This window comes from Artemia franciscana, chromosome 5 (assembly GCF_032884065.1).
Source record: "Artemia franciscana chromosome 5, ASM3288406v1, whole genome shotgun sequence".
NCBI lineage: Eukaryota > Metazoa > Arthropoda > Branchiopoda > Anostraca > Artemiidae > Artemia > Artemia franciscana.
In genome coordinates this window covers 48,136,649-48,156,216 of record NC_088867.1, presented here as the reverse complement: position 1 = coordinate 48,156,216, position 19,568 = coordinate 48,136,649, and the positions used below count along the sequence as shown (strand labels likewise).

Sequence of the window (19,568 nt, the reverse complement as noted above, 5' to 3'; positions counted from 1 at the left end):
TTATTAGTTTCTATTCATTTTGATTTTCATTTATGGTTTAACATTGATTCTGGTCGTTTTGAGTCTGAATTATTATAGATTTTTATTTCTGCTGATCTAGAGTTTAATTTCTGTTCGTTTTTTTATAGCTAAAGTTTTGAGTTTTCAAAATTTCCTACTTAATAATCAATTTTTTTTCAATTCATCACTGTATCAAAGCTTACATCAGAGTAGCAATATCTAAATAAAAAGGTATCAAAGTAAACAAATATCTATAAACAACTAGTAGAATTTACATCCCTGCCCTGTAAATCAAAGTTCTCTAGTGAATTAGTAAACCCAAGCATCAAAGTAAAGAAAGTATCAAACCAACAATAAGCAGCTTGTACAAATTAAAGCTCTTTCCTTGAGGCTTTAGGGGGGGGTCTAGTTGTCTGATTTTTTTTTGTTTCAAAAAAATACTTATCTTAAAACTTTAACCGGACATTTTTGAGGAAAAGAAGGATAGGGAAGGGCTGGTTGCATTTAGATCTCTTTTGATTCTTAAAAAGGAGTCAGAAGCTCTAATTTTTAAATAAATGAGCCACCTCCAAAGTCTTCATGACCATTCCTTTCGCGAAAAGGTTATATGTTAACAAGGGTGAAACTTCGTAAGTTACGACCCTTGCATAGGGGCTAAAGACATCTTCGACCCCAAAGTTCTAGTTTTTTGAATTTCATACTATTTTGAATAAAGTGATTGGCTGTTTACCCTTTGGTCACTATCGACCTTTAGAAAGGGACAAGAAATTTCAATTTCCAATCAAACTAGCCTCCTCTAAAGTTCATACGACCAAGTATTCCCTAAGAACTTAATATGTTAATGACAAATAACTAGCACAATTCATAGGCATTTAGTTAAGGGTTTCAACCTCAGAAACATCGTTATTTGACGTTTGAACTATTTTGAAAAAAACGGTTAACTCAAAATTTTGATCAGAAATGCTTAGGAGAAAAGGGGAGTCGGGAAGGGAGTTCGTTTCCCTCCGACTACTCTTGACTTTTAAACTAGAACTTTCAATGTCCAATTAAATGAGCTTCAGCCATACTTTATACTACTTTTTTTAAACGTTATAGGCTCCTAGATCCCTTGGCTCTAAAAGGTTGTGTTATTCGTAGGGGCATTGCTATGTGATTGCTGGATAATTTTGAACAAAAAGACTATCTCAAAATCTCGATCTTATCCACTTGGGTTAAACAGGCGTCCCGGGGAGGGGTAGTTGCCCTCTGGTCACTTTTGACTCTTGAAACGAAACAAGAATATAAAAACTAGGAATTCTAACTACATCAACCTGTTTCACTCGCAATCCAGTGTTGTTGCAGTTTAACTTTCGATATAACTTGTTTTGGAATTCTATTGTCTTCACGTGTATTTCTATTGTATGTGAAAAAAAAAAGCTCCTAACAATAAAAGGGGCCCAGCAGGAGCAGACGAAACGACTGACGTTGTGTATTTGTGAAACACCTTAGGAATCAGCTCATAAAGAAAAATATAACCAATCAATCTTCTCTCTTGACTTAAAAAAAACTATAGGATCTACGATTTTCAAGAAAATTCAGTGCATTCAGACTAGATATTATTTTCCAGATTTCCTTAGAATCACATGAACCCATGGATTCTGCATCAGTTTGATTAGACTTCCTGGTGGAAGAAACTTCTCTATGGGAAGGATAATCTCTAAGTAGATAATAAGGCTTTTGTAAAAGGTGTGTGTGCGAACAGCTGTGAAACCCTCCATCTTAAGAGAGAGAGTCCATCCTTATGTACAGAGAATTTCAAACTCAAAGTAGATGAGGTAGCTTTTACGAAATATATCTCTTTTTAAAGTAAATAATATAGTATATTATTGTACGTTATTTTACTTGTCCACTGATCTAAGTTACTTAAGTTACAGTTACAATAGGTACATTACATCATTAGTAAACTCATAATTTGAAAACCGTGTACAGGTGAGGAATGGATGGTTCACTTGTAGTGAAATTTCTTAGACATATCATTTTGGGCATTCGTTTCCATACAGAGTGGGCTTTTCCATTAAGTTTCAGGTCAGAAAAGTGGCGTTTTAAGAAATTCTTATCTTAACAATCGCTTGTGTCCAGGATTCCAACATAGTTGGATTCCAATCGCTTGGATTCCAATATAGCAGCTGAAACTTAATCTTGAGCAAATCAGGCTAAACAAAAACATTCATCCAAGATTAAAACTGGCTCAAATTGAAATCAAATGAAAAAGAAAATATGATTTTAACTAAAAAAATTACTGTTAAAGCAATGGGAATGGAGTTATCTCAAGACAGCAACTTTGGGTATTCTAGATGAAGGGAGATGAGAAAATAGATCGCCCCTCCTCACCATGAATATTTTCTCTTTTCCGTGCTGCCTTAAAGGTTCATAGGGAGCAAGAAAACTTGAGCGTCGATATCTGCTCTTTTCTGCATTTGATATCTCCCTCCTTCTCCACAAAAACAATGACCCTTGCTAATCAAGTTTCAGTTTCCGATCAAATGAGCCCTCTTAGAGTCTTCTAGGACAACTAGTGGATACGATTGCCCCTGGGAAAAACAGCAACAGATGAACACTCGTCTGTGATCTTTCTTCTGGGGAAAAAAAGTAAAATTGCTCGTTTTTAAAGATGGAAGCTTGAAATGGAAGGTGGAGATTCGTGATTAGCAGAATCTGATTGTCCTGTTTTTTTTGTTTTTTTTCTTATTATTTTTTTTTATCACGATTGTTTGACGTTTTGAAGGTGTTTCCCCTCCTTTAAAAAACTAGCCAAACTGACTCAGGCTCATAGTCTAATGGATTTATGAATTTTATGTCAGCATCAAACTTCCCTTTTCAAGGTTAATGGTGGGTAATCATTCCTTACTTAGAATAATGTATTCATTACTTAAAGAACCTTAACCATCAGCTTTTAAGTTAAAATAACATACTTTCAAGTATAAAAGAAACTTTTACATTTTTCAAATACATGTATTTAAAAAGTGCCATATCATAGACTATTGCATTGATATTTGGTGGTTTTACGTATTAAAGTTGAATGTCTAAGGAGAATTCGATTCAGCTTTAAAAGCTACTTAAGTCCAAGGTCTTCTTTATGCTTAATAAACAACCAAGAGAGATAAAACTCTACAAAAAAGAAAATTTCAAACGAGACGACGGCCAGTAGAATTGAAAGACTAAAACAACGCGGATATTTCGCTTGTATCCAAACAAGGTGTCTTCAGCACAAGATAGAAAATTAAAAGAAAACTAATCTAAAAACAAATAAAAACCACCACCAATAATAATAAATACCATTGTCGCTACTTATCCACGTAGGGAAAAGCAGCTATTTGAGTTACTTCAATGAGAATCAAAGAGCGACTGAGGGAAAATTATAACATATGGATTAATAAACCAAAAGGATAGCTTTATCTAAGAAAATTTCAAGTAATAACCAAACTTTAGAAGGAAGAGTTTGAGGTGTTATTTTTGAGGTGTAAGAGTTTGAGATACTTATTTTTGAAACCATATATACTTTCAATCTATTTATTTCTTACCTTTCATATCTTTCTTTTGGATTGTACCGAGAGGAAACACTGCTATGTTTATACCCTGCACTTGTTTGTTTGGTGAGCTAGAAATAAACCACCACTATTATCAAATCGTATTCAGAATCTGTGCTAAGATTAGACAATATTTAACTTTTGAATGATTAAGGTAAGAGACGATATTCATTTATTTTAAAGATTAAAATGATTAAAATGACCGTGAAACCTGGAAAAATTAGCTTGGAGTTATACTGGTGTAAGGTGTCTCACATCTTGGGGGAGCTTACAACTCAGTTGTATGGCCAGTGATTTAATTTTTCCGTACGCACAACTTTGTAGAAATGATTTGTTGTGGCCTAAGGAGTCTGCATCATAATTTTTAAAAGTGATGTATGGGCTAGGGTGGAGTCAAAAATAACTTCAGCGTAGTCTCATCCCTACTACATATTAAAAAAACAATTTTTTTAACTGAAAGTAATGAGCCACATTAAAGCTCAAAACAAACAGATATTATTACATGGAGGGTTATTCCCTCCTCAATATTTTGCTCTTTATACTATTGCTGTTAGGACTTTTAAAGAAATTTCCTATTCTAATCTAACAACCCCTGATTTTCAGTGGTCGTTCAGTCAAACTTTGGGACAAACTGTCAAACTTTACCATAAAATACAAGGCATTGAGGAGGGGATAACCCTTCATGTACGGAATAATTTCTGTTCGTTTTGATTTTTAATGATGCTCCTCACTTTCAGTTTAGAAAAACTTGTTTTTATATATTTAATTTCTGATCGTTTTTTTAAATAATGTTAGTAAATAACGCTAACCCTCCATGAAATATACCTTTCCCCGTCACATTAGACTCCCCCGTGTAAAATTCATTAAACGTAAAGTGCAACCCCCCTCCCTCCATCAAATTTCCTCCAGAGATTTATATTCTCGCTGAACCCCCACTGCCTAAAACTTTTTTTCTGACGATTCAGCCTGAAAAATTATCCTTAGCAGGCTTTCAGTTGAAAAAGGCTTAAATCTCTAATCGGTTTCTCCGTCACTCCAAAATGCCCCCTTCCATGGAAATCTATTTCCTGAAGTCAAAACAAAACATCCAGAAATTAGCCCCTAAACATTTCCCCATGCAAAGTTAAGTTGGAAAAAAGAATGTAATACAATTAAAAAGGATTTCGTATAGGAACAGTGGCACACTTAGAAATTAATTACGGGCAAAGGATGACTGTGGGTCCTTGGGTCAACTAACGAAAAACTTCAAAATTCCTTAGAAAAAATGGTATTTAAGAAGATTACTTTAAATTTACTTTAGCTCTTCGAATACAAATTTTGAATTAAGACTAATAGTAAATCATTCTATTTGTCCGTTGTTTATAAACAAGATTCATAATTAGTAAGGGGGGGGGATATTTTATCGTAGGTGGATGTAAAAAAGCTCATTTCTGAGTTTATGGGGGGAACATCGTACTAAATCAAAAGACGCGATACAGAGCCAGATTATCAAAATACCAAGTTAAAAGTATTTTAGAAATGGGTAAGCGTTTTACTGGAATCTTTTGTGGCTGCTATTCCTGCTGTAACTACATTTAGTAGTAGCTGTTACTAAAACTACTTGGGAATGCAGCAGTTTGCACTATAAGAGTTACTACTTACCATTGTGAACACTTGTGATTACCTGTAAGTGCAGTTTAATTTTTTTTTTTTGTGTCTATCATTTCTTGTGGCTGCCAGCTCAAATACTGGTGTCTTCAATTTTGACCGCTTTTGACTACAACTACTTGCAAGTGCAACAATTCATGACTACAAGTACTTGCAACTGCACCTGCTTGTAACTGCAACCGCAAGTAACTTTGATCACTTGTGACTGCATTTGCCATTGTATGTAACTACAACTGCTGCTACTTCTGCTACCACTACTTTTGAACTTAATCCCACGAGTTTAAATGTTTACCTTTTGTTTAAAAAGGCTACTTAAAAATATTTCAAGAACGGTAAGGTCATTAAGTTGGAAATTTCAAGAAGTTTTGAGGGGGCTGTTGTTTCAGTTTTAAGACTATGTCCATCTAAGTTGTAAAAATGGCAAACTTGCAATATTTCAGAAAATACAAAGGTTATTAAGTTGAAACTTTCAGAGGATGGTGAGATGGATGGTGCACTACAGCAAAAGATACTTGGTGCATTCAGGTTTCGAAAAGAATATTGATGGAAGTATCGATATTCATACTGGGAATGGGTATCGGTTTTAAGTTGAAACTTTCAAGGAATACTAAGATAGATGTTAAACTAAATCAAAGAACAATATGTGCAACCAGGTTGTATAAATGACATATATTATTAAAAGAAACATATTAATATATTCAGGACCTTAATAAAACTTAAGGGCTATAAGTGGATGTAACAATTAATGTCTTTTTATCCTTCTTTTTACATTCATCCATGTTTTTTGACACTATATTTATAGTCCGGGAGCCATGTGAAGCTATCTGGCTTATTTCCAAAATTATATGTTTTTTTGTCGGGTACATGTTATGTGATTTTTATTTGCTTGAGTCCAGCTTTCCAGAGAGAGGACATAATAGAAAAAAAAAACAAGTATAGACACATACTGTTTTTCTAAATTTTTGAATGATAAAGATCGAAACAATTTTGAGGCTAGATAGCACTCATGCATTAAGAAAAGTCAGTTGCTATTTACAGAAGAAATAAAGAAATCTGAAATCGATATTTTCTGAGGTTAAATATTTCTTTACCTTAAATCGCATTTGCCAGCGAGATAAGGTGGTAGATCCTCCTCTAGTTCTCGCTGGTGGTGATTGATGTAATTATGTTGGGTTAGCTTCCCAGTCCATCCTCCACTCAGCCCTCTCCCAGTCCCTGTTGACATAAATGCTCTTTGTTAAATACTTCTGACCTCTGAAAGAAATGAATGTTAGCCCTATTTTTTTTTATTCCCAATTGAATTCTGATCTTAAGGATAAGTTTGTCTAATAGTTAGGCTAGCCTATTTCAATTTTACATGAATGGAATAATTTTAGGCTGGAATATGAAAAAGCTTGTTCTTGGTTTAGTTTTCTGTTCACTATTGCTAAATCCAGTAAGACTACAATTTTTATTTCTTTTAAACTAAATTCTACTGTCTTCAAAGATGGAAAATGCCATGTTTCCTATTGGTGTAGGCCATAGCACTACCCAAAACCCTGTCCCTGAATCCTTTCCTCAGTTAAACTGCATAGGCTAATAGCTAAGCTTACCCCTGATAAAATATCTTATTTTGGTAAAATTCTAGTTAATTGACTTCTTGCTATCTCAGAAAGGGTTTAGGTTAGGAAAATGAAACTTTCAGTGATGGGTGTTCAGTCTAAAGTTTGTCCTGGGAAGGTATTTTAAAGTACCCACCTCCACTCCTTCTCCCTCTAGAGGGCCCTGAAATTTGCCTACATGACAGGTCTTGTAGCAAAGTTATGAAGCTGAAAACAATTTTGTTGTACTTCAATTAAGCAGAAGATCTATTTTGCAAGGTTTCACTTTTATAACACACATATTTTTAAAGGTCAGGGCCCTCTAGAGGGAGAAGGAGTGGAGGTATTTGCTTCAAAATACCTTCCTGGGATGGACTTTAGTCTTTAGATTCATCCCTGAGAGTTTCATTTTCCTAACCTAAACCTTTTCTGAGATAGCAAGAAGTCAATTAACTAGAATTTTACCCTTATTTTTAGTAATGCTTAGTTTATAGAATCTAGAGTCAAAAATAAAGAAAATTATCTTTTACTAAAGCCTGATTTATAGCACTAAGTGATGTACAGAATCCTGCCAATCACATTTTTCATATCTGGTAGGAATTTCTGCAAGTAATGATGTAATATATGGATACAGTATTAAATTCTGAAATAAACTGGATGTTGTTTCTTAGTTATTGTGTTATAGCATATTAGCATATTCTGACTTAACCAAATTCTTAACTGGGTGAAGTTTCTCAAAAGGTATAGGAGTCCTGTGCTGGTCTTGCATAGAAGTAATCCAGATACTGATTCAGGAGGGAAAGGAGTTTCATAAATTAGGTGTTTTTTTTTTATGAGAAACCAATAACTAAAAAAAAGAAAAATGCAATCATTAGCAAAGCTAACATTAGAATCTGACAAACCAGAGTATTCTTTGGTATTTTTTACATTACTTTACAGAGTACTGTCTATGGTGTATTATTGACAAGCATCTGGTTACAGGTAGTACAACTCCATTTTATTACAGGCCTAGGTCTAAAGGACCAGTAGCAGTATTTGGTATTAAGTGGATGTTTTAAATGTTTCATTAAATATCCAGGTAAAATTCTAGTTAATTGACTTCTTGCTATCTCGGAAAGGGTTTAAGTTAGGAAAATGAAACTTCCAGGGATGAATCTACAGACTAAAGTATGTCCCAGGATGGTATTTTGAAGCAACTACCTCAACTCCTTCTCCCTCTAGAGGTCTCAGACCTTTGATGACCTTTAAAAATATGTGTGTTATAAAAGTGAAACCTTGCAAAATAGATCCTCTGCTTAATTGAATTACAACAAAATTGTGTTCAGCTTCATAACTTTGCTCTATTCCATTTTATAAGGTTTTAAAGATATGCAAATACATTTCTTAAATTTTGAAAAAAAAAAAAAAAACCATTGATATGGCTCAAAATTCTACTCAAATAATAGGAGTTATCATTTTCAGAACTAAAGGCAGAGAAAAAGCAGCTAGTAACTGAAAATTAAGGCAAAATGTTGTTTTGTCAAAATTTCAATAGGTATAGACCTGTTATGTAGGCAAATTTCAGGGCCCTCTAGAGGGAGAAGGAGTAGAGGTGGGTACTTTAAAATACTTCCCGGGACATACTTTAGCCTGTAGACCCATCCCGAGAAGTTTCATTTTCCTAACCTAAACCCTTTCTGAGATAGCAAGAAGTCAATTAACTAGAATTTTACCTCCTTTTTTTTATCATTCTTTCTATATTCATTTGTGTTTTTCTACTTTGCTCAGGTAATAAAATCTATTGGTGCACATAGGCTACTAGACTATCCTGTAGTTCACCTTGACACTCTATTTATCTCTTTTGGGCAGTGTTTTGGTTGACTCCTTTTTTCTTTGACATTAAAAACTTTTTGGCTTTTAACAATTAAACAAAAGTTAAAGAGACAACCTAGGCTTGAGACAGCTTTTTGGATTTTTATATACCTCTGTACTCCCATGTCATGAGGAAATAAAAGTTTCAAATTATATTTTCACTATTTAATCAAGTTATCCTCAGAATTTAAACTATGATCCTAATCTTTATGATCTCCAGCCTTTTGTGATAGATTAGGGTATGGCATTCTCTCCTTTGTAAGAAACTTTAACAAAATCCCCTGTTGAGACACTGTAAAAGATCTCTTCCTCTTTCTCACTTTCATCTTCCAATTCACCTAGTTTCATGGAGTTATCACTATCATCATAATGAATCATTTTTTCATCACCTCTTTCTTCTTAATCCACTAATAGCTTTGTTGTTGTCTGGTCTTTGTTTGCTTTTCCAGCTCTTCCAACAGTCTCAACTTTTCCACTAGCCCTGCCACCCTGTGCTTTCTTATCTTTTCTTTTAACTTATTGCTCTTCAGTCTATTTTTTCGCAGGAGTGTCAGTAAGAATCTTTGTAGAGCCCTTTTTCCTGCTTCTGTCATTCAGTACACATGGCTTGGTTTTAGGGTATGACCAAACTTGTTCTGGCATCACAGGAACTGAAAGGGGTGTAGAGGGTTGTTCAGGCCCACTTGTACTGGGGGTTTTGGCCAGGGTGTTTTCAGGTTCAACGGGATTCATAGCATCAGGTACATGTCTGTCAGTTACAGTAGAGGTTAGAAATCCTTTTCTGTAATGATGTATAGCTTGTAAGGCCATATCCGTGTCTTCTCAAAGCCCCTAATTATGTTGTTTGGCATGAAAAATACAGGGAGGCTATTGCCAACAAGAGATGCAATCCCTTATATTGTCACAGTCTTCCCTGGGTTGGACAGCATCCAGTTGCCCATAGCCTTATTGTATTGAGATGTGAAGGGAAAATACACACAAATGGCCAGTGGCTGCAATCTGTGGCTGGAGTGAGGTGGTATTGTTAGTAAAGTGATACCAGACCGACTGCAGAACAGATATGGGACTTGTGGTTGCTTCAGGCTTTCAGGTGAAGCATGCAAGTAAGTCTTGAAATGTTTGAGATATTTCAGAAACAGTTCTTGGATTACCCATCCAGAAGACCAGGCCCCTCCAGCAGAGTTAGCAGGAGCACCAGTCAGCATGTGAAGCTGAAATTTCTTGCATAGGAATATAAAGTAGTGGGGAAGGTACCACCTGCTGGCAGAGATGGTTCCAACCATAGTTACAAGCATGCACGCTCAGCTTAGGTCACTTTGCCCACTATTTTCCTACCCTTCTCAGCAAAAACTTTTGGAGGAACATGAACAGTGGTAACTGCGTTTTCATCACAGTTGAATATGTCACTTGCTGTAAATGGAGTTTTCTTCAAAACTGACTGCAAGTTAGAAAAATGCTCCTGTACATTGTGCTTGTTAAAGCTTATGGCACTCTCCAAACTTGTTGCGTCTGGCTTTCTAAGCAAAAGCTCTGGGTTTTGAGCCTAAAATCCAGCTAACCAGTCTTTACTGGCTTTTTTAGACTCTGTCCAGCTGTCGTTTGCAACAGCGTAGTTTTGAGGAAGGGCTCTGGTGTCTTGACTGGTCAAACCATAACACATTCTGCTTGCTTGCAGCAGGTATCAAGAGAGCAATGCTTCTTCTTCGGGCATAAAAATAGTAGCAATTATATGAAATACTGGTCAACTTTCTTTTCAGCAACTGATTTAGAATATTCCTCCCACTTAGCTCTTCAAAATTGTGGCATTTTCTTCTATTCTGATGTCAACTGAAAAAAAAGATGTGTAAGCTTTTTTTTTATCATTAGGATACAAGTAAAAACAGATAATTAAAAATGCAATGTTTGGACTGAACTGTTGGAATTCACATTGAATTTGAATTGAATCGAATAGTTGTGGGCATCAAGTCATGGCTAATTGTAGAAAAAGCCAAGACAGATAGTCCAACTGAGTGATAGGCAATTTTGGCATTAAGTCCCCCCTTGTTAGGATTGTATAAAAATGATGTTAGTCCATTTGTTAATAGATATGTCTATCTATTATCTGTCCAATGCGTCATTCCTTGGGCAGTAGAATCAAGGTAGATAGTCATAGAGCTAAGATATTGATAGAGCCTATAGTTTTCTAAGTGTTTGGTTAAAATAGCATGGATAAACGGCGGGGCTAAGGATGCCTCTCTTATTGGACCAATATTTATTTGTTATCTTTTAGCAAGTCACGCCTGTCTAGAGTCTCAGGCAGGTTAAACCAAGAATTTAGAATTGGCACAGGTTCATTATTTTTGTGGAATGACCAGAAAACAAGCGTCTAAAGTCAAAATAAGGCCATTCTGCAATGAGTGTCAGGCAAGTAGAGGTCACATGGTATATACTGGGACACGTCCCTCTACATACCACCTGTCCTTGTCCCAGTATATACCATGTGACATCTACTTGCAAATTGTGTCTGATTTTTCACTGTTGCATATTTTTTGGCAAGATGGCCACACAACATGGCCTGATGTTTTAGCTTTCGTTTGCTATTTTGCACACACAATTTCTGTAAACCATTACAAGATAAAAAAAACTGCTGCCCAAATTTTTTTGGGGGATATAGCCAAAACTTGAAGTCGATTTTAAAAAAAAACGAAAATAGCAACTTACCAAAATGATAGAACTGTCATGTCTGCGATTGAATGAACTATATGAGGTGGCTTTATTAGATTTTTTAAAGAATGCTAGATGGTAGATAAGCACCATGTCACACCTTATACCCTGTTCTGCATATACCACTTACCCCTAGTCATCAACAAACGAATCGTACTGACTATATTGACATTTTTGTTGGTAAAACTACCTGAGCTTGTGGCAAGCCTAGACTGTCAAACCCAAAACACAAACACAGACAGTCAACTAATCATTGTTCAACCAATATGTAGTTCATCTTTTGTTAGCCCAACTGTCTTAGCTTGTTAATGGGTTCACTTGCCTAACACTCTATGTAGACAGGCCCTTTTAGGCTTTGCTTGCTTATTCCCCTGACAATGTCCGGTATGTTCTTGGTCAACTAACATTGAATTAAGTTTTTATTAGTGCAAATGTCTAAGTTTGTAGATTAAATCAATTGTACTTGTACTTGGGTCACGTTCGAGCCTTGTCCAGGCCCATCATGGCATCCAGAATTTGACGACATGCGTCTCTCCATTGCTCTCTTTCAAGTGCGACTGGCTCAATCAACTGGATCCATTGTCTATTCCATCAGTGCCCGTGCTTCTTGAAACCTCCCATTGGCTCGAGGTAGGCTCTAACTGTTGATAACCATGTCTTTTTTTGTCCTCCAGGCTTCTTCTTCTAGTGCGCAAGGGGTTGCGTGTATGCCCGAACCATCGTAGACGTCTAGCTTTGACAACATCAAAGACAAGTGGTATATCACTACATCTTCTTCTGATGACATCGTTAGAGACGCGATCAGAGAGACGCAGGCCAAGAATACAGCGAAGACACTTGTGGTGGAAGACATTCAGGTCATTAACTTCCCCAGCTCTGAGGGGCCACGTTTCACAACCATAAAGAAGCACAGAGAGGACCAAAGCATTATACATCCAGAGCTTTGTTCGAAGGGAGATTTCATTTCGTAACCAGAGGCACTTCCGAAGCTGGATGAATGCTGCCGAGGCTGCGGAGATGCGGCTTTGTATTTCGCTTAGAGCTTTGCCCTTGGGATTTATTAGGAAGCCTAGATATTTGAAATTCTGGACTCCTTGATTGGAATGCCATTCAATGTGATTGGAGTTTCATCTAGCTCAGAGGTGCGCATCGATTTTGTTTTCAATTAGCTGATCTTTAGTCCAGTAGCAAGGGATCTAGCAGCAATGTCGTCTATCATGAGCTGTGCTTCTATTATCGACTCAGCCAAGATATACACATCATCAGCATAATCAAGGTCTGTTATTGATAGTGCTGGACTGATTGTCACATCTTTGTATTTGTCAAGAGTCTTCATAATCTGGTCAATGACAAAGTTAAATAAAATAGGCGATAGGGCACAACCCTTTCGCACTCCTTCGTCAATTGATATTTCTTTTGAGATTTCTCCGTCAGCTCTTATAAATGCCCTCGTTCCCACATAATAAGCCTTAATTAAACGGACTATCTTTTTGGGCACTCCATCATCCCTCATTGCATCCCAGATGGCAATTCTCTTTACTGAGTCAAAAGCCGTTACAAAGTCGATAAAGACTTGTATTGTTTCCTGCTGTTGTATAAGGCGGTGTTCCAGGATCTGTCTCAGTCTAAAAATATGATTGCAGCATCCCATACTAGGTCTGAACCTTGCTTGATTTGGCCTCGTCCGATCATTTCTAATATTTCTGAACCTATTTAATCCTATTATTGTGAAAACTTTTGCAGAAATGGGTATCAGGGAAATTTCTCTATAATTTTTACAATCGGCTCGATCCCCTTTCTTAAATAAAGGAATTATTATAGAGGTCTTCCACTCTTCAGGAATGTATTCGTTGACCCAGACATCCGTGAGTAAGTTGTGGAGCTCGTCGATGGCCGGTTCTGGAAGGCCCTTGAGAAGTTCAGCTGGTAATTCGTCAATGCCAGGGCTTTTATTATTTTTCAATAGTTTTATGGCATGAATAATTTCTTCTCTGCTGGGAGGGGCGATATTGCAATCCTCATACACAGATGGTGACTCAGAACTGTTGTTGGATGGAATGGGTTGGTTGTGGTCATTTTCTGGTGGGTGAAGAAGCTCCTGGAATTGAGCACGCCATCGTTCGATGCGATCTTCTTTGCTCGTGAGAAGCTTGTTGTCCTTACTAAGTAGCGTTGGGGTAGATCTTTGCTTCTTTTTTCCGGTTGATTCTCCTAGGAGCTGGTAGAGTTCCCGTGAATCATTGCGTGCAGCAGCTTTTTCCATTTCACAGGCTACATTAGACCAATATGCTTGTTTGTCTGCCTTTGCAGATTTGTGACATTCTTTGCGGAGTGCTTTAAAAGAAGCAGAGTGTTTATCAGTCATTTGTTTCTTCCTTAAAGAGAGTTCTATTGTCTTCTGAGAAATTCATCTTTTGGGTTTTTGTCCCTTACTCCGAGAATTTCTGTAGCTGCATCTTTCACTTGATTTCGGAACTTGATCCAGCGCTTTTCTATATTTAGCGATTGGTTAAAATTTTCTTGCTCGGTCATGGCACTTGTCTCGGTCTCAGAAATTGCTTGATTGGTCTTAAATTCTCGGTCATTATCTTGCAACGCAGTAAAACGGTTTGTAAGCTCGAGCATAAAGGTCTCTTTGATTTCAGGGAGTTTGGTTTTCGCTGTGTCTAGGATGCTTCGAGGTGCAGATACTTTTTTTGGAGCCGAGTCTGAATCTAACTTTTGATTTTATTAATAAATGGTCGGATCCACTTTTTGATCCAGTGTCCGCCCCTCTGTATACTCTCGAGTCTTCAATCATTGACTTCCAGCGACGAGAAACGAGTAAATAGTCAATTTGGCCGCGGGTTCGACCATCTCGGCATCTCCAAGTGTAAGTGTGGCAAGGTTTGTGTTTAAACCATGTAATCAATTGCCTTATGTACAATTGCCAATTGCCTATGGCAATATACAATTGCCAATGTAAATTAATTGCCTTACCTGACACTCATTTCAGATGCTTGTTTACCTGTCATTCCATGCAAATTAACAGTCCTTTGTCTATTTCAAATTCTTGGTCAACCTGCCTGAGACTCTAGGTGGACATGCCTTTCTGTAAGCTAACAAACATGTGTTGGTCCAATAAGGGAGTCATACGTACTCCTGCCGTTTACCTGTGCCATTTAACCAAACACTTGGAAAACTAATAGTTTCTACAATTATCTTAGTTCTATGACTATCTACCTTATTTCTGCCCTAGGAATGACACATGGATGGATGATAGATAGAATTATATATTAACAAATAAACTGACATCATTTTTCTACAATCTAAAAGGAATTATGCCAGATTTGCCTCTCACTTAATCGGACTATCTGTCCTGGCTTTTTCTACAATTAGCCGTGACTTGATGCCTAAAACTGCTTGATTTTAATTTAAAATCTTTTGTCAATTGTATTTACGGCTATGGTAGTATCTGTAGTTAAGCTAGTAGTACTAATATTAGTAGTAGTGTGCACGTTTTTCATTTTGCATTGCCAATTGTCCCCCTTAACAACTGTAATACCAACTTAATTCATTAAACTATCCTTGGGATATTGCCTAAGCACTATACAGCTTGCAGGCATAAAATATGTTTTAATTTATTTCAATATCCCCCAAAAGATTTCCTGAAATCTATACCTTCCTTCCCTTAGCCTCTTCAGTAGTCGTCCTAGTAAAAGTTGCAACAGTAGTGGAAGCATTAGTTTTAGAAGGAACATAAACGGAGTGCCTTTTGGTTGGTTTGACATTGTTCTTAAAATACCCTGAAAGTTTCAACTTAATATATTGAGCTGTAATAAGGAGTTGATCATATATCTTTTTGGGAAACTGAATATCTCCAGTGTGTTTTGATTTAACCCCTTAAAAATTCTCTGAAAGCTTGAACTTAACATATTTAGCTCCAATAGAAGTAGTAGTTTTACAGTTGTAATAGAAGCAGTACTGATAACACGTGCATTGCGCCGTTTGGTTAAGTCAACATGTCCGGAAAGTTTCAACTTAATGTGTTGAAAAAAATGTCCATTTGAAAAGCTTCCTGAGCATTCCCCCCTCTTTAGTCTAATTCGAAAGTACACTATGTGAACTAATTCGAACTAACTAATTTTTTAAATAAATTTTTTTAAATAACTTTTTTTAACTAATTCGAAGTACACTATGCGCACACAGGTTGTCAAGCAGAAGCGTCAGAAATGCTTTAGGAACAGTTGATGGTATATATTAAGCTGAAACTTTCAGCGTGTGTTGAAGGAGATATTGAAGAAACCATATGTGCTATATGTATACTGCTACTAATACTGCTACAACTATTGCTACTGTACAAGCTAAGGGTATTAATATAAAGCTTTGAAGGAATATTTAGACGAATGTTGAACTTAATCAAAACAAACTAAGAGTATGTGGACTTTCTAAAAGGTAGCAAAGCTATATCTGAAAAGCAACTTATATTGTTAATTTATTATTATTATTATTATTATTATTAATTGTGTGGATTCGTAGAAGTACAATCATTAGTGGCACTAGTGCTAGTGCTATAGACAAATTGTCTTTTGGTCAGTTGAGCATTACCCTCATCAAGCTTTGGGAGATTCAATTTAATACAATATGCCATTGCTATGCTGTTGTCAGTTTGCCCTTTTGATACTTAGAATACTTATATGTGTTTAAATTTAGTTCAACTTCTACCTCAAAATTTCCAGAAATTATTAGTTTAATGCTCTTAATCTTAGCAGTAGTTGAGTAGTAGTGGTTGGAGTAGTAGTAGTGGTGGTTGTAGTAATAGTAGTTGTGGCAGCATTAGTTATATTGCAAACATTGTTGATCTATCTTCTGAAGCCAGTGGTTCCCCGCTGAATTTTGGGTGAAGAAGTACCACCTAGGCATTTCTAAAATTATTCTACCCCCCCCCCCCTCGTGACATTTTTTAGTTTTGATAGTTTAACTTTTACCTATATTCACCTGAAGGAATCTCAAAAAGATATTAACTTAGTACTGTTTTTTGACTTGTTCTCATGGCATATTTTATTCTGGTCAAAAAAGATAGTGTGAATACAGTATCTTTTATAGAATGTATAATGTCATGGCAGTACTATCATGTGTTTTGCTACTCTTTAAAGGCATTTTAATTTGACATCATTTTCGTAAAAAAAATTTTTTCTTCAAAATTAAGCTTCAAGAGTATTGTCAGTTCAAGGTTCCACATCAAGCCCACAAGCCACCAAAATATGACCATGCCCAACCAATGGGACCTGTGCCCCACGTTGGGAATCACTGTCCTAAGCATTCCCTTTAAGTTCCAACTTAATAAAGTAAGCCATTCCATAGATATTCCCTTTTGAAAATCCATATGCACATGGTTTGTTTTGATTTAGTCTACCTTTCTCGTCAATAATCTCTAATATTTTCTACTTCATACCTTTACCTTTGTAATACTGGTATCACAGAGGTAGTAAATAAATTCTAAGAACACATTGTATTTCCATTTACGAAAAATTCAGCTAAAACCAAACAACGGATTTTAATTTCAACAAAGCAGTGAATAAAAAATAAATAAAAAACATACACTTAAATTAAAAAAGAGATATTCCGAATATTTCGGCCCCACGTCCGGGAGTCTTTCTCAACGAAAACAATGAAAAAACAAAAGAAAAGTTCTTTTGAAAATAACACACACAAAAGAAAAAAAAACGACAGTTAAACACACGAAGACAAAAAGAAATAAATAAGAATAACTCACATTATAAACAAACTTCCAGCACTAATGTTACAAAATAAGAGTAAAACGAAAGCCAATGTCTATACTGAAACCATGAGTCACTCTCCTCTCAACGTTTAGTTTATAAATGGGAATCTATTAAAAGTGAAGACTATATTTACTTGAACAAACACATAAAGGTCACCAAACCCCATATACGTCACCCCTATCCAAATATTACAGGTTAATAAACAAATTCATGAATTATAAATTAAACGGATTTTTTGTGGAATTTTTAATCCGTTTTTTTTCTTCTGTGTGTTTTATTTAAAAAAAACTTTTTTGTTTTTTCGTTTTTTTTTCTGTTGAGGAAAGCTCTGAGACGTGGGGCCCAACTATTCGGAATAGTTTTTTAATTAAAGTGTTGTTATGTTTTTATTTTTTGTTCACTGCTCTGTTGAAATTAAAACTTGTTGTTTTTTTAGCTTCATTTTTCGTGTAGAAGTAGTAGACTAGTGATGTAGTAATAGTAGTAGTAAAACTATCAGTATTAGTAGCAGGAATAGCATGCACAAAATGTCTTTTGGTCAGACAAACATAAACTTATCAAGTTTCAGCTTGATAAGGTGAGCTATTTTTTAGATATTACTGATGTGCTCTTTTGCGCACTCTATACATACATAATATAGTTTGATTTAGTTCACCTTTCCCATCAGAGTCTCAGTAGTAGAGTCCCCAGTCTCAGTAGTAGTCACTACAAAAGGAGTAGTAGTAGCAGTAGCAGTTGCTGTAGTAGCCGAAGGATTAATAGTAGCAGCAGTATTAGTAGCGTGCAAATATTGCTTGTTTGGTCAACTGGTAACCCCCTTAACAACCCGGAAAGTTCCAACTTAATATTATTAATTGCTAAATTAATTAATATTAATTAATTAATTAATTAATTAATATTAATAAATAAATTAATTAATAAATTAATATTATTAATTACTAAAAAATCAAGTACAAGAAAATTATCATTTAATGGAAGATTCAATTAAATGAATAGATTATGGATTTTTAATGATCTTGGTTAGACTCTGTAATAAGTATTCAATGTATTTTCAGTTCCGTTATTGTTTTTATCTGCTAATACAGGGTCTGTCGATGGGAACACCTCTCTCTTGGTTATTGGCGAATATTTATCTGAAACATCTTGAAAGTTGGGTATTATTTTCGTATTTCTTTAAACATATCTATTGGGGACGTTTCATAGATGAAGTAAAATAGCTTTGTAATTTTGGGGAAAATGGACTTGGTTTTTCTAGATCTTCTTAATACGTATGATAGAAATTTATAGTTTACCATAGAAATTGCATATAAAATATCATTCGTAGATCTGTTAATTATTCGTAGCATTAATAAACTCGATTTTGCTATTCACAGAAATCCAACACAAAACATTAGCTATTATCATTTTAAATCAAATCACCACGCACAATTTATAAGAGCTGTTGTAACCTTTCTCGTCGATTGTGCCCTAAAAATTTGCCCAATTCTCACATCACGGTAGAACCGAACTTCATCAGGGGAAAATTTTTCGAAACAGGTATCCCATTTTACTTAGTAGTGATACAATAAGCCGTAGACTAAAAGACACTCGCTTAATATGAATATTTTACCTTGTTACACTCCGGATAAGCCCTAAAATATAATCCATCTTCCATATATCCCAAAAACCTCTACAAATCAAAAAAAAGTTTGCACACAAAATAATCTGTATGTAGTATTTTGTAGTAATTTCAAAATCAGGAATATCCTAAATTCTGGTAAAGATGAAACACCTGTTAATCACCAAAAAAGTGTATATCAAATACCTCGTGACTGTGGCAAATACTATATAGGTAGAACCCATCAAAATTTTGAAAACATGCCTACAACAGCAAACAGATGATATCATTAAAGCTTTAAATTCTAATAGTGCTAATATTTCTTTTGATTTTGCTTTAAGCAGCCATGTTTTTGATAACCCAGCCACGTATACTTAATGAAGAATCCGGCCCTTAATAGAAATGATCTAGGCATAAAACAAGTTGTTCACGAAACAAGTTAATACCCAAAATAAGCAGTAATATTTCAATACTAACAGTTAAAGCATGTTTTAATTAGTTTTATTATTACTTTAATGAATTGCCTTATTTCACCTCGCTTATTTGTCACTCCTGGTGGAACTTTGCTGAAGTAAGGATGCGGAGTCTATTTTTAAAACTTTATTATAGTTTCAATTGTGGTATTTTGTTGTAAGTCTCTTTTCTTTTGTATATTTTGTTTTGCTTTGGATGGCCCTTGGAAATAGGGTCGAAATAGTGGTTCAAACATAGAATTCCACTGTCTTGCGAAAATATTTCTCTATTGTTGTTGTTGATGTTTATGATGGAAAGACGGTGTGGTCCTTGTCACTATATATAGATCAAGTCAGAATATATTTGTTGTCAATGCGAGTCCATACAAACGTGCAGTTCTTCGAGCAGT

The 19,568-nt window shown here is 35.5% G+C and overlaps 3 protein-coding genes across 5 annotated transcripts in view; 1 reads left to right on the top strand and 2 right to left on the bottom strand.

The window, feature by feature from the left end:
* Nucleotides 1–413: 413 nt before the first annotated feature.
* The window catches only part of LOC136027521 (zinc finger protein OZF-like), a 41,416-nt gene continuing 22,261 nt past the window's right edge, over nucleotides 414–19,568 (top strand). Inside the window, exon 1 of one of the 3 annotated variants that reach the window (XM_065704864.1) lies at nucleotides 414–1,814. The gene's annotated coding sequence lies outside the window, so the exon portion shown is untranslated. Of the gene's footprint in view, nucleotides 1,815–6,258; nucleotides 6,288–19,568 lie in introns of those variants that run through there. The other 2 variants (XM_065704861.1, XM_065704866.1) reach the window with 2 other exon arrangements.
* Nucleotides 9,538–9,927, bottom strand: LOC136027753 (uncharacterized). The gene has a single exon (XM_065705211.1). The coding sequence runs from the start codon at nucleotides 9,925–9,927 to the stop codon at nucleotides 9,538–9,540; it is 390 nt and encodes a 129-aa protein (XP_065561283.1).
* Nucleotides 11,914–12,282, bottom strand: LOC136027752 (uncharacterized). Its single transcript, XM_065705210.1, has one exon. It carries the CDS (start codon nucleotides 12,280–12,282, stop codon nucleotides 11,914–11,916), a length of 369 nt encoding a protein of 122 aa, XP_065561282.1.

Excerpts from the sequence above, each read along its gene's own strand:
- LOC136027752 (XM_065705210.1), bottom strand. The coding sequence starts at position 12,282 with ATGTATAATGCTTTGGTCCTCTCTGTGCTTCTTTATGGTTGTGAAACG.
- LOC136027753 (XM_065705211.1), bottom strand. The coding sequence starts at position 9,927 with ATGGTTGGAACCATCTCTGCCAGCAGGTGGTACCTTCCCCACTACTTT.